Source organism: Sesamum indicum, linkage group LG9 (genome assembly GCF_026168435.1).
Source record: "Sesamum indicum cultivar Baizhima isolate 11 linkage group LG9, ASM2616843v1, whole genome shotgun sequence".
Lineage (NCBI taxonomy): Eukaryota > Viridiplantae > Streptophyta > Magnoliopsida > Lamiales > Pedaliaceae > Sesamum > Sesamum indicum.
The window spans coordinates 15478104-15494317 of record NC_142665.1 but is presented as its reverse complement, the minus strand read 5'-3'; the positions used below and the strand labels follow the sequence as shown (position 1 = coordinate 15494317).

General features: G+C 37.1%; 1 protein-coding gene across 1 annotated transcript; it reads left to right on the top strand.

Moving 5' to 3' along the window:
- The first annotated feature begins 14619 nt into the window (after nt 1-14619).
- LOC105171259 (monothiol glutaredoxin-S6) lies at nt 14620-15236 on the top strand. Its single transcript, XM_011092313.3, has one exon. The coding sequence runs from the start codon at nt 14748-14750 to the stop codon at nt 15054-15056; it is 309 nt and encodes a 102-aa protein (XP_011090615.1). The 5' UTR covers nt 14620-14747; the 3' UTR covers nt 15057-15236.
- Nucleotides 15237-16214: the final 978 nt, after the last annotated feature.

Here is a 16214-nt window from a genome sequence, read left to right as displayed (position 1 = left end):
AAAATCACAGAGTTAGTCCCATAATTAGATTTTTATTAAATTTTAATGATAGCTAGCACATGCATTACATATGGCCATTAACCTAATTAGTAATATTGTACTTTTAGTCCCATTTGATAAAAGGATCATCATATATAGCTAAATTGAATATATTGTCCTATGTTTTAGAACATGTGGCAAATTAAGGACTCTAATTATAAGAGTGGCAAATCATAATCCATAATTTAATAACTTTTAGTAATTAGAGGATTTCCGTCACCGGAGTCTCATAATTTGCCAGAAATTGTAGAAGTAGATGAAATTAGGGTTGTTTTTAATTGTGATTTTTGCTGACAAAGCATCCAATCAGCCTCCTAACCACTTAAGCAATTACTACATTGCTTTGTATGCCCTGTATATTAGGAGGTGGCATTTTAAGAATTGCAGTGACAAAGGTCTAACAATTAAGTATGTACCCCTACCTAATTCATTAACTTTGCGCTTTCAGAACTTTTTTTTTTCTTTTATGTCATCAGATTATGTGTATCAGTACATTGTTTTCACTTGGTAAATGACTTTTACGTATGTCAATTTGATTGTCTGGTTACAGTGTAAGCTAACAACATGGTATAAGACATTCGAAATAAGTGTCAAGATGTATTAATATGGTAATTTGAGAACAATGTTTGGAACAGAGTTCATATACAAAATAATATAAAGTTCTTCACATTCTAAGTTTACAAAAAGGAGGCTAAAATATTATTCACAAATCGGGAAACAAGTACACAGAAATATCAGTCTTTTGTACCTACAGTGCTTAAAATGCCACCTCCTACCGAACATACAGGGCATAAATGCACTTTAATCACTGCTTATATGGCTAGGGGGTTAATCGATTGGATGCGTAGTCAGCAAAATCTCAGTTTAAAAAATTCTAATTTCATCCACATCGGTAACTTATGAAAAGGTAAAAAATTCAGGGGTGACCAGAGTCCTCTAATTTTTAAAAATTATTCAATTATAAGTTAAATTAATTTGTCACCCCTTTAGCAAGAATCTTAAAATGCCAGCTACCAATGTACCAGGCAGTAAATACAATTTAGCCTCTTCATATATATAGTCCCAAACTTTTGGGCTTAGCATATTTAGTCCAAACATTTTAAATATTATTATTTTTTTGTCTTCTCTAAAATTTTCCTTAAGAAAAGTAATGAAATTGAATTGTTTAACCTATAGTAAGTTAGTAATGAGTCAATCGAGGTAAATATGGATTTTTATTCTACTTTTTGCTAATATCAACAAATTCTATGAATATTCACTACTGGAGGGATTTATTTAGTAGATGGAAACAAATGTTTAGATGTAATTTTTCAAACCATAGAAAGTTTATGTATAACTACACCAGACCTCGATGGATTACAATAGAAAAAAATGCAAAGAACCTCCTTGTGATATTGCAAAAGAGCAAATTATCCCCCTATGAAAAAAAATAGCAATTTTACCTCTTTGTGTTTTTGAAAATGCTTTAAATTAGCCCCTTATATTTTTTAAAATGAAGCAAATAGGGATGAAAATTTAATCCGAATCTGTTATGTAGCAGTGCCATTTAGCCTAAAGAATGCAGGAGCCACTTACCAACACTTGGTGGATAAAATATTTTGTTCACAAACTGGAAAGAATATTGAGGTGTACATGGATGATATGCTAATAAAAAGCAAGGAGGCTAAAGATCACATTGTAGACTTAGAGGAAACATTCTCTATTATAAGGAACTATCGATTAAAGCTCAATCTTGAAAAATGCGCACTTGAAGTAAAAACAGGACATTTCCTGGGGTTTATGGTCATTTTGTACATGAAAGCACCTTCCAACGTTAATGAAGTACAAAGACTGGTGGGAGGGTCGCAACACTCAGCTGTTTTATCTCTAAGTAAGTGGAAAAAAATTTGCCCTTTTTTAAAGTGTTGTCGAAGGCGAAAAATTTTGAATGGGACATTGCATGTTAACAAGCCTTTGAGGAACTCAAGCGATATTTAGCGGGGCTCCCCCTACTGGTGAAACCGTCTCCAGGGGATACCCCCTATGTATACTTATTAGCCACCCCCCAAGCTATCAACTCTGTCCTCATTCGTGAAGATGGAAAATAAATGTCGATTTACTATATCATTAAAGTACTCAACGGAGCATAAGAACGATACACTCCTATTGAGAAAATGGCCCTTGCACTTGTCATTACAGCTAGAAGACTGCGTCTCTATTTTCTCTCACATCCCATTAGAGTAAAGACAAACCTTCCTTTGAAGCAAACTCTAGGGAAACTGGATACATCAGGATGACTAGTGAAATAATCAGTAGAATTGACTTAATATGATATCTCATAATTGCCCCCGACAACAATGCAGAGATAGTCATTACTTCACCCCAAGGAGAAGATTTAGAATTCGTCGTCAAATTTGGGTTTAAAACCTCCAACAACAAGGCTGAATACGAAGCAATTGTGACAGGTCTTAAAATGGCGCATGAAGTAGGAGCTAGACATCTGATTGCTTATTCAGATTCACAGCTCATAGTCAAACAAGTGGAAGGTTCATACGAAGTTAAAGAAGAAAATACGATACAATACTTCCAACAGATTGCATAATTAAAGACAGGATTCGAGAGGTTTCAACTTATTCAAATCCTAAGGGAGGAAAATATTAAAGCAGATTTTTTTCGAAACTTACTAGTACTTTAGAAGACTGCAGAACGAGGCATATAACCATACAATACCTCCCCAGACCAAAAGCACCATACTTTGTCTAGTATTCAAGCAATATCTTCCATAAGAGATTGAAGGATGCCTATTACCCAATGGCTCGAAGAGGGACACCTCCTTGATAATACGTGGGAGGCAGTAAGACTGAAAGACCGATCTACCAACTGGAACACATATTCTTAAAGACATACATAGTGGTTGTTGTGGAGCGCATGCAGGAACATAGATCCTTTCCAATAAAGCCTTGCGGGTTGGATACTTCTAACCCTCCATGAAACAAGATGCACGGCAGTTAGTAAGCAAATGCGAGAAATTCCAGAAATACATCAATCTGTAGAGCCCCTCACAACCATATTATCACATTGTCCCTTCGCACAATGGGAAATGGATATTGTGGGGCCTTTCCCTATGGCTTCTGGTCAAAGAAAATTTCTTCTATTACTTCATTAAATGGGTGGAGGCTGAGCTACTTGCCCATATTATAGAAGCAGAGGCGATGAAATTTATATGGAGAAATTTCATCTTCCTTTTTGGACTCCCTTGAGAAATAATCTCAAACAATGGTCGATAGTTCCAAGGTCATAGAATACAAGATTGGTGTAAAAGTTTGCATATCAAATAAAGATTTACATCAGTAGTACACCTCAGTCCAATAGACAATTGGAGGTGACTAACCCAATCCTAGTGCAAGAATCAGAAGAAAAGACTAGAACAAGTGGTGGAAACTAGACGGAATAACTATCTAGTGTCTTATGGGAATACCAAACAACCCAAAAAGGGGGTAGCCCAATGGAATAACCATGGACCTGATCCAAGAAGGAGGCCTGGTAAACATTTTCCATGTAACAGCCTCACATTCAAGGCTCAACCAGGACAACCCAAAAGAAGGGAGGTGCCCCCAAGATCCAGGACTCCTAAACCTAGAGGGACTCCTGGCAGAATAGGAGCCTCACCTGCAAGGAGTCCTCCCCTAGACAAACATATATTGTTGTGAGGTGATTAGTTGAAGATAAGATCGAACCAACTCTTATCTACATGTACTTTGACCCATTTTTCTGAGGGTAAAGGTGGTGTTGAGAGTCCAGCAGAGGGGACACCCCTCTAAATATATAGGTTCAGTCCCTCGATTGTGACACCCTTTAGAATCTGAAAAATCACCTTCTATTCTTGCTTTAGCAATCGAATTGCACTCTTATCACAATTTCGTCTACAAATCTCTTAATCATATCTCAATTTCTCATTACGATTTATTTTTTATGATTATTTATTCCTAAATTCGAGACTAACTTGACCTCAAAATGCTAACGTGTTGTTTTGCAGGTCACATTTTCCAAATTCTTTTATTCGACTGGTGCAAGTTCATTGCTCGAATCCAAGCTTGTTGGGTCCGTCATGAAATTGCACGCATCATTTGTAAATTCTGGCACTGAAAGGACCAAATCATGAAAAATTAAAAAGTTACAGAACCTATTTGTTACCTTATAAAGATAAAGCACGAAAACGCAAAAATGCTAGAGTTATCAGACCAAAAATACATTTTTAAGCCTATCTTTTTATATATTTGATGAAATTAAAGATTTTGATATTTAGCTAATATATTTAGAAATAAAATTATTTAATTTTTTTAATATATAATCTTTAGACAGTTAGTCTTGGCAAACAACGGTTGAGACTCACCTCAACAGGAATACAAGAGCTCATGACTCGTGATAAAAGTACGCACGCGCGATCGCTTTAGTAACCATATTAACATCATGAAAATGTAGCTAGAGAATCAAGATGAGGATAAGAACCATTACAGCACATTATAATCCTCCATATCTCTAATGCATGCAACAGAGATTGACTCAGAAAAAGTTTGTTCTTTTTGCTTTTTGGTGCTCTATACTGTACTGGAGAATGTGGTCTTCCAGTACCTTCTTCCAGTACGTACGGACATTTAATCTTATTCTAGGTTTTTGCAATCTCAAGAGTCGTTAGGAATATGTTCTACAGACCTTTACTTTCTGTTTTTTTGTTGTGATCAGCAGCAATAAGAATCTTTAGCTGGATGAAAAAGATGTCCAACAAGCTGATAAACCTTAGCAAACACCTTTTCCTGTTATCAGCGGCCTTTGCAAATCTTGAAAATTTGGACGGTGCGTGGTATTCTCAGATTGCATATATGTCTAAACCAAAAATCAAAACAGGGTAAAAGATTAATGGGGACACGTACACAGTAGAAAATTTGTCATATATATGATAGGATCGCATTTTGTGCTTATTTTATATAATATTTTATCCTATTTTGTGACCAAATGCTCCTAATTAAATATTATTTTGTAGCATTAGGACAAAAGGAATGGAAAATGAAGAAAAGCACCAAAATGGAAATTTAAACAAGACTCAAACTCAATTTTTGGCAGGAGTTTGGAACTGCTTGGACTACCTCTGATGAAGGAAGAGTTTAACTAGGATTATAATTTTATCTCTATAAGTCTTTTAGTTCCACTAGGAATCTACTTCTAATCCTAGTAGAACTAGGTATCTAGCTATTATAAATAGGTGATGTAATTCACTTTAAGAGACAACTTTTGAACTCTTTTATTTCTCTACGTTTTTATATTATTTTGCTTTTCATGCGTTCTTCCATGAGCATGTCTAGCTAAACCTCTCATTCCGGTTGAAGACTTGGTGAACGCTTAAATCCAACGGGTTGTGAGATCTAATTTATGCTTTCTACTTTTATTCGTATTGGTATTTGTGTTGTTCTCTGTGCTTTTATTACAAATAATCTGATTTATTGTCAAGAATATTTGCCTAGCCAATTGAACTTTCAAATCCGTAATTGTTTGTTTAGTTCGATAACTAGTGGTAACACAACATAATTGATTATGTAGAAGTTTTCGATTATGTTGTGGGGAATGCACAATCTAACTTAAATAAATCCTCGTAGGAATTTATTGGTTAGAATTGGGCCTTTCTAGTTCTTAATGCTGTCGGTAAATTAAATCTTGAGGACGTTCCCAAGGTTGTTTACTGATTAGGGATTTAGTCAACGGACGTTCCTTGACTATCCACAAGGTAAGGAAAGGTGAGGTCGTTAGGTCGTACCAATTGCCATAACCAATTTATCTATCATGAATAATTGTTATCTTTGCATCGATGATCAACCGTGGAATTAAGCGTGATCCTGTCTTTAACTGGAATACTCTCCTCTTATATTTATCTCTTCTAATTTTATTAGCTTTTTAGTTTTATTCTTCTTCACAATCAAAACTCCCCCTAATTATTTTCGTTTTTGAAGGAATTAATTCAAAACCAATCTCTGTGGATTCGACCCTACTCACACATCTACAAAAGTGTTCGTAGGAATTATTTTTGGTGAATTCGACACCCATCAAATTTTGGCGCCGTTGCCGGGGATTGGTGTCTTTAAATTAATTTCTTTTTCTAGTTACTTGGTTTTATGCCACGTTCTTCTCGTACAGGTGAACTTAAATTTGACCCGGAGATCGAGAAAACTACTCGTAGACTCCGAAAAGAAACCAAGCAACACAAGGAAGAGGCTTCTACTTCTTCCAAACCAGCAGCAGACTCTGAGTTAGACGTGTCCACGTCTAACAACTCTAAAGACGAAGTCATGGCCCAAAATCCCGAACGAACGATCAAAGAGATGACTTCGCTTGACTTAAATCAACAACCACTCTGCATTGAATATCCTAATTTAGATGTTGATTTTGAACTTAAATCCGGTCTCATCCACTTACTTCCCATTTTTCGTGGCCTTGCAGGTGAAGACCCACACAAACACCTCAAGGAATTTCATGTGGTGTGTTCCGGCATGAGACCTCAAGGAGTCACCGAAGAACAAGTCAAGCTAAGAGCTTTTCCATTCTCATTGGGCGATAAAGCAAAAGATTGGCTCTACTCCTTACCTTCGGGATTTATTGTTAGTTGGAACGAACTCAAGAAACTATTTCTTGAGAACTACTTCCCCGCTTCAAGGACTACAAACATCCGGAAGGAAATAAGTGGAATACGCCAATTCTCCGGTGAAAGTTTCTATGAGTATTGGGGAAGATTCAAACAATTGGTGGAGAGTTGCCCTCATCACCAAATTCCCGACCATCTTCTAATTCAATATTTTTATGAAGGATTGTCTGAGGCAAATAGAAGCTTGGTGGATGCAGCTAGTGGAGGTGCTTTGTATGACAAAACTCCTACTGAAGCACGCAAACTAATCACAACCATGGCGGCTAATAATCAACAATTCGGTAATAGAAACGACAACCCCCCACAAAGGGTAAACGAGGTAAGTACTTCTCTTGATGAACGTTTGGATAAACTTACTTCTCTTGTTGAAAAATTTATAGGGGGAAGCATTCAACAAGCCAAAACTTGTGGGATATGTACATCTTCGGGACATTACACCGACGCTTGTCCTACACTTCACGAAGAATCAACCGAACATGCTGACGCCGTTGGTAGATTTTCTGGGCAACAACAAAGGAGATATGACCCATTTTCCAATACCTATAACCCCGGATGGAGAGATCACCCAAATTTGAGGTATGGCAATCAACCTCAAAACTTTCAAAGGGTTCCACACCAACAACCACCACCACCACCTCAAGCCAATCCCAATAATAGTATGCCTCTGGAAGATATCGTGAAGACACTCGCCTTGAGCACCCAACAATTCCAACAAGAAACCCGCTCGAGCATACAAAATTTGGAATCCCAAATGAGCCAACTAGCCTCCTCCGTTAGCCGTTTGGAGTCTCAAGGTAAGTTTCCTTCCCAAACTATTATTAATCCTAAGCAAAATGCTAGTGCTATTGTTTTACGCAGTGGAAAAGAGCTACAGTCCGAAATTAGCATTAAGCATGGAGACGCACAACAAGGCACAACAGAGGAAGAGCTTGAAAAATCCAAACAAACCAGCAATGACATTCCTAAGGCATTGGTGACAAAACCACCCTTCCCGGAAAGATTTGCTAAGGGTAAAAAAGAAGGAGAAGAGAGGGAAATCTTCGAAACTTTCCGTAAAGTGGAGGTAAACATTCCATTACTTGACGCAATTAAACAAATACCCCGCTATGCCAAATTTCTCAAAGAACTGTGCACCAACAAAGGAAAGTTGAAAGGCAATGAAAGGGTAAGTATGGGGGAGAATGTGTCTGCAATTCTCCAACAAAAACTACCCCCCAAATGCAAAGACCCTGGTATGTTTTCTATCCCTTGTAAAATTGGTTTAATAGGTATTAAGAGAGCCATGTGTGATTTGGGTGCTTCTATAAATGTCATGCCTCTTACTATCTTTAAATCTTTGAATGTTGGTCCATTAAAAGAAACGGGTGTTGTGATTCAACTTGCTGATCGTTCTATTGTTTATCCTGAAGGAGTCCTTGAAGATGTTTTAGTAGAAGTTAATGAATTGGTTTTTCCTGCTGATTTCTTTGTGATAGATATGAGGGAAGATAACTCCCCCAATTCTACATCTATTTTGTTAGGAAGGCCATTTCTTAAAACCGCTAGAACAAAAATTGATGTCCACAATGGTACTCTCACTATGGAATTTGATGGTGAAATTATAAGATTTAATATATATGAATCCATGCGATATCCTAGTGATGTACCTACTGCTTTCTTTTTGGATGCACTTGACCCTGTTGTGCAGGAATTGACAAATTATGATAATGAAGACCACGCCAAGTTAGTGCTAGAAAGGAGCCTCACACCCACACAAGTGCAACTTTTGGAGGACTTTATAGCACTCGATCCAAACATAGGAGAAAGCGTCTTCGAATTTGAAGCCCTTCCACCTTTACCCTCGAATCTTGCTTTCATTGAATTGCCACAATCTCATACTAAACTTGTCCCTTCTATCTTGCAGGCACCTACTTTGGAGTTGAAGGAATTACCCAAGCATCTAAAGTATGCCTTCTTAGGAGAAAACGACACTCTACCGGTGATCATCTCTAGCAAGCTTTCCTCCTTAGAAGAGGAAAAATTGATCCATGTGCTTCGAGAGTTCCGAGAGGCCATTGGTTGGACCATAGCCGACATCAAGGGGCTAAGCCCTTCTACGTGCATGCATAGGATTCTACTTGAAGAAGGAGCCAAACCATCACGAGAGGCACAACGTCGATTGAACCCGCCTATGATGGAAGTGGTAAAGAAAGAAATTTTAAAACTTCTTGATGCAGGTATAATCTTTCCTATTTCTGACAGTGAATGGATAAGTCCTACTCAAGTTGTGCCTAAGAAAACGGGTATCACTGTGGTTGAAAATTCTTTTGGAAATTTGATACCCACTCGTGTTCAAAATGGTTGGCGTGTATGTATTGATTATAGAAAACTCAATGCATCCACTAGAAAGGATCATTTTCCACTTCCTTTTATTGATCAAATGTTAGAAAGGTTAGCTGGGCGTTCTCATTATTGTTGTCTTGACGGCTACTCAGGTTTTCATCAAATACCCGTGGCACCAGCCGACCAAGACAAAACAACCTTCACGTGCCCCTTCGGCACATTTGCCTATCGACGAATGCCCTTCGGTTTATGCAATGCACCCGCCACATTCCAAAGATGTATGGTAAGCATTTTTTCTGACTATGTGGAACAATTCATAGAGGTATTCATGGATGATTTTACTGTTTATGGAAATTCTTTCAATGATTGTTTGGGAAAATTGGCTAAAGTTCTTGAAAGGTGCATAGAGAAGAACCTTGTGCTTAATTATGAAAAGTGTCATTTTATGGTTGATCAAGGTTTGATTTTGGGGCATATCGTATCTTCTAAAGGAATAGAAGTCGATCCAGCTAAAATTGATGTCATAAAATCCCTACCTTACCCCGCTAGTGTGCGGGAGATTCGCTCTTTTCTTGGTCATGCAGGATTTTATAGACGGTTCATTAAGGATTTCTCCAAGATAACTCAACCCCTGTGCAAGTTGTTGCAAAAGGATGAGACATTCGTGTTTGATGAAGCATGCAAACTGGCATTCGACAAGTTGAAAGATTCTTTGACCTCCGCACCAATAATTCAACCTCCAAATTGGAAACTACCATTTGAGGTCATGTGTGATGCAAGCAACCATGCTATTGGCGCCGTTCTAGGCCAACGAGTTGGAAAGGACCCTCATGTCATCTACTACGCTTCAAGGATGTTAGACAACACTCAAAGCAATTACACCACCACGGAAAAAGAACTATTAGCTGTTGTCTTTGCTTTAGAAAAGTTTCGTTCTTATTTGCTTGGTACTAAAGTGATTGTTTATTCTGATCATGCAGCACTTAGGTACCTCTTGTCAAAAAAAGACGCAAAGCCAAGGCTCATACGGTGGATACTCTTACTACAAGAGTTTGACTTAACCATTAAGGACAAAAAGGGGGCGGAAAATCTCGTTGCCGACCATCTCAGTCGATTAATAATCGACGGACATTCACCCCCTTTAAAAGATGAATTCCCCGATGAACAACTCCTCGCCACACAAGGAATAATCCCATGGTACGCTGATCTAGTAAATTTCCTTGCTACTAATGCTTTGCCTAATGATTTGTCTAGAGCAAAAAGAGAAAAAATTAGAAGTGATGCAAAGTACTATGTGTGGGACGATCCATATTTGTGGAAGTATTGCTCAGATCAAATCATAAGGAGGTGCGTACCCGAATCCGAAGTTACATCTATTCTTGAATTTTGTCACTCTCATGCTTGTGGGGGGCATTTTGGGCCTAAACGAACAGCATTGAAAGTGTTAGAATGTGGTTTATTTTGGCCAAATTTGTTTAAGGATTCCTATCTATTCTGCAAATCTTGTAAGAATTGCCAAATGACGGGAAATCTCGGTCCCCGTGATCAAATGCCCCTAACCTCCATACTTGTGTGTGAAATCTTTGATGTATGGGGAATTGATTTTATGGGACCATTTCCCTCATCCTTTGGTAAATCTTACATCATTCTTGGGGTAGATTATGTATCTAAGTGGATTGAAGCAAAAGCCACACGTACGGATGATGCTAAAACTGTCATAGATTTTGTGAAGACTAACATCTTTTCTCGGTATGGGATGCCTAGAGCCATCATTAGTGATCGAGGGACTCACTTTTGCAATAAGATGGTAAGTGCTTTGTTCAAAAAGTACAATGTAACTCATCGAGTCTCCACTGCCTACCACCCGCAAACAAATGGTCAAGCCGAAGTCTCCAATCGTGAGATCAAGTCCATACTTGAAAAGACGGTCAATCCCAATCGCAAGGATTGGAGCGTTCGCTTGGATGATGCGTTATGGGCTTACCGCACTGCATACAAGACTCCAATAGGTATGTCCCCGTACCGTTTAGTTTTTGGTAAACCTTGTCATCTTCCTGTTGAACTTGAGCATAGGGCTTTTTGGGCAATCAAACAACTCAACATGACGATGGATGAGACGGGGTGTCAAAGAAAACTGCAACTCCAAGAGCTTGAGGAAATTCGAAATGACGCTTACGAAAACTCAAGGATCTATAAAGACAAGACTAAAATTTTCCATGATCAAGCCATCTCAAGAAAAGTCTTTGTTGTTGGGCAAAAAGTGCTGCTTTTTCATTCCAAACTTAAACTTTTTCCGGGTAAGCTGCGTTCTCGTTGGATTGGACCTTTTGTTGTGACTCATATTTTTCCTCATGGTGCAGTTGAAATCAAAAGTCCAACCACTCAAAAAGTGTTCACGGTGAATGGGCATAGGCTTAAACCATTCTACGAAGGTTTCCAATCAACTTTAGTAGACAAAATACAACTCATGGAACCCACCATCACCTAGAAACACCATCCCGTCTAGCCAAAGACGTTAAAGAAAGGCGCTTCTTGGGAGGCAACCCATGTCCTTTTTTCTTTTTCTTAGTTATTTATTTCTCTCTCATCTAACCTCTTGTGAATGTTGTGATACCACTAAAATCGATTTTTGCAGGTCAAAAGGTATGAGCATCCACAAGGGACTCTCCTTCTCATTCAAAGCCTCACAATTCTCGAGCTCCCGCAGTTCCACCACCTACTCCCGAATCACTAAGGGACGCTCTCTTTCTCCCTTTCTCTTATTTTATCGTCCTAGATATGCATGCTTACCACATTGGGGACAATGTGGAATTATGTGGGGGGAAGGTGTTTTGATTGTTTTGATAGAAAATGAGTCTTGGTGGATTAATTATTTTGATTGATGCTTGCTACCCCTTCCATATTTGTTGAAGCAAATATTATTTTATCTTGTTCTCACACTAGCTTTATGATCAAAGACTTAGGTTAATCAAGTAATAATTTGGTAATGTGTGATAAGGATGTGCATCTAATGACTCCTGACAACTTACAGTTAAGAACTTATTTTTGCAAATGGTGATTTAATTTGAAAATTGAATGTGGAAAATTGGTGGACATAACCTACCTAGAGAGGAATTTTTGAGCCTATACACTCATAAAAATCTACAATTTTTCTTTTCTCGAGAGATAATGCTTCATGATTTTGTCTTCCTAGAACTTGCTTTGAACCATATCGAGGCCACATCTTTATGCATACACTTGAAAATGATTAGGCGCTAGGATAAAAACCCCTTTAGCTTAAAAAGACCACCTACATACAAATCCCCTTAGTAAGCCCATTTGAGCCTTATAAGCCTTAATTCCTTGTTATGCAACCCCAAGTATAAACAAACTCTACCGTCTTTTTATTATCCTTGTTTGGCCCTTCCAAGGACTAGTAGAGCGTCAAGGAAACAAAGATGTATTCTAAGTATATGTTTTGACATTAAGTGGGGGGATATCTCAATTATTGTAAAGGACATTTATGAGCTAACATGTCACATGAAAATCTTGTTCTATGCCTTAAATAAAAAAAAAAATGAAAGAGAAAATGCCTTACAAAAAAAAAGAGAAAAAGAAAAAAAAAAGAGAAAAGGAAGGCAAAAAAAAAAAAAGAGAAGAAAAAAATATATTTTCTCTCTTTGAAAGAAAGGCATAGCTCAAGTCGAGGAAAGTGGGACATGAAAGAGTATGAGATAAATTAATTTTGAAAAGCTTGGATTCCTACATCTATTACTTGGTGCTCTAATTTAGTTCCTTGGATTTTCACCTCATTTTTTCTTATTTTTCCTACCCCCAAACCAAAGCCCCATTACAACCAAAATATAAGACCTCTTGATTCAAGTGTGTGCATATTTATAAGTGGTGGAGATTTTGGTGTATAATCAAGCCTATGGTGAAGCATTTTCATAGCAAGCATTTGAGTGAAACACTCAACCAAAAACACTTGAGAGATTGGGAGATGTGAGAGCATAGTCCACTTGTTTTCCATGCTTAGTTTTCATGAAGATCATCTTGTGAAAACTTGTTTGAAACTTATTCAGTTGTCTTTTATCATATGATGTGTCATTCTTTGAACACTCAACTAGATTCTTACTTGTTACTTTCGTCTGCGATCCATAAAGTTTGAACTTGTTCAACTATTTTATCTCTATTTCTTTGCATCGAGGACGAGCAAAGGGTTAAGTGGGGAGATATTTGATAGGATCGCATTTTGTGCTTATTTTATATAATATTTTATCCTATTTTGTGACCAAATGCTCCTAATTAAATATTATTTTGTAGCATTAGGACAAAAGGAATGGAAAATGAAGAAAAGCACCAAAATGGAAATTTAAACAAGACTCAAACTCAATTTTTGGCAGGAGTTTGGAACTGCTTGGACTACCTCTGATGAAGGAAGAGTTTAACTAGGATTATAATTTTATCTCTATAAGTCTTTTAGTTCCACTAGGAATCTACTTCTAATCCTAGTAGAACTAGGTATCTAGCTATTATAAATAGGTGATGTAATTCACTTTAAGAGACAACTTTTGAACTCTTTTATTTCTCTACGTTTTTATATTATTTTGCTTTTCATGCGTTCTTCCATGAGCATGTCTAGCTAAACCTCTCATTCCGGTTGAAGACTTGGTGAACGCTTAAATCCAACGGGTTGTGAGATCTAATTTATGCTTTCTACTTTTATTCGTATTGGTATTTGTGTTGTTCTCTGTGCTTTTATTACAAATAATCTGATTTATTGTCAAGAATATTTGCCTAGCCAATTGAACTTTCAAATCCGTAATTGTTTGTTTAGTTCGATAACTAGTGGTAACACAACATAATTGATTATGTAGAAGTTTTCGATTATGTTGTGGGGAATGCACAATCTAACTTAAATAAATCCTCGTAGGAATTTATTGGTTAGAATTGGGCCTTTCTAGTTCTTAATGCTGTCGGTAAATTAAATCTTGAGGACGTTCCCAAGGTTGTTTACTGATTAGGGATTTAGTCAACGGACGTTCCTTGACTATCCACAAGGTAAGGAAAGGTGAGGTCGTTAGGTCGTACCAATTGCCATAACCAATTTATCTATCATGAATAATTGTTATCTTTGCATCGATGATCAACCGTGGAATTAAGCGTGATCCTGTCTTTAACTGGAATACTCTCCTCTTATATTTATCTCTTCTAATTTTATTAGCTTTTTAGTTTTATTCTTCTTCACAATCAAAACTCCCCCTAATTATTTTCGTTTTTGAAGGAATTAATTCAAAACCAATCTCTGTGGATTCGACCCTACTCACACATCTACAAAAGTGTTCGTAGGAATTATTTTTGGTGAATTCGACACCCATCAATATAGCAATATTTTGTCGACGTCGTTAGCCCAGAAAAGAAAAAAAAAAATATTCCAGCAGAATATCATAAAGGTTATTACCTTTATACTCTTGCAATTCTCCAGAAACAATTCCTTTGCATGCAACTTGCAATTCATGACACCTCAAACCCTTTATCATCTAACGATCAAAGCCACAATCCAAGCATATTTTCTGATATCTTCTTCGATCCGTTCCCCCTATATAAAGAGGTCGTCGTGGGAGCCCATCTGTTAACTCAAGATAGTGAGTCGAGCCTCGCATCACACCATCACACATATATTGGCTATCCTTACTACATATATCGCTCAAACAATTCACGTTTTTTCCGACTAACGATGGACATGGTGATGAAGTTAGGGACTGAGCATCCAGTGGTGATATTCAGCAAAACCAGTTGCGGCATATCCCATACCGTAACAACACTTATCCGTGGATTCGGGGCGAAACTTGTGATCCATGAGCTCGATGAGCTCCCAAATGGACATGAAATAGAGACGGCATTGATGGCTTTAGGGTGCAACCCTAGCGTGCCGGCCGTGTTCATAGGGAAGCAATTCATCGGTGGATCGAATGAGATCATGAGCCTCTATATAAGGGGCAAGCTCAAGCCATTGCTCATCAATGCTAATGCTATATGGATATAGAGGAATTAACTGTGAAAAGGTTAAGTTCTTAATGTGCTATATGCCATAGTTTTTTTATGGCCTACAGTAGTCCATATTAGTATGGGGGCTTCTGCTTCAGCTTCTGTAATTATTTCTCTTTCGGTTTATGACATATGCAAGAAGTAGTAATTCTCTTTCTTGCAAGAGTTTCCATGATCACCAGGTTGCAGTAATATGACAGTATACATATATATAATTAACCAAATTTGCCAATTCGGGCACTTCATTGCTATTGTCTATTGAACTTAATAAAAAATGCAATGATAGATTCAGTTTACTCACCCCATTGAACAAAATCTAGCTAATATTTTGATATTTTACTTGTAGAAGCAATGGTTTATGATATTGTATGAGGGTAATTTGGTCATTAAAACACTTATTTGATTTACGATAAATCAGTAATAAGTCAATTGGAGATAAATCTAGATTTTTTTTTTATTTTTTTGTTAATATAAGCAAATTCGTTTATCTTCGACTAATGATGGAACTTATTTGTTAGATGTAAGCAAATTTTAAAGGCATTAAATATAATTTTTCAAATTATAGGGATCTAGATATAATTATACTAAACCGCATAGGAGGGGAATGTAATTATCGTTTATTAATTTTTATCACCATAATTATTAACTATTACAAAATTAAAATAAATAATACTTCACATAACAAGACACAAGTCGAGTCGAAAACAAATATTATTATTCAAGCTTGATCGTGTTTAGTTTATTCAAATTCGACTGAAACAGTCATTTGAACATTGACATACAGAGAATAATAAGATTACCCCACATGTCCAGACTGGAGAATGAGTATATTGTGTCATGCATGAATTCTCTATTTTCCCTTGTCTTCACATTGGGGTGAATGTCTTATTGTACACTTGTAGGTAGATAGGAGAATCGCACTAACTTATTTTCAATGTAGGCATCTCCTTTTCTCCCCCCTTCGTTATTTATTTCTGCATTTGCAATTTGCTATCCAAAGATGCTTGCAAGGGATGCTGGGACTTGATCGTGCACAATATATAGAAAAGGAAATTAGTCAAACATGATCCTGTCAACGAGCCTTTAGATAACGTATTGACAATTTTAGTCCTACAATTTATAATTTTATCGTAATTTTTGTCCGTCAAATAATAAT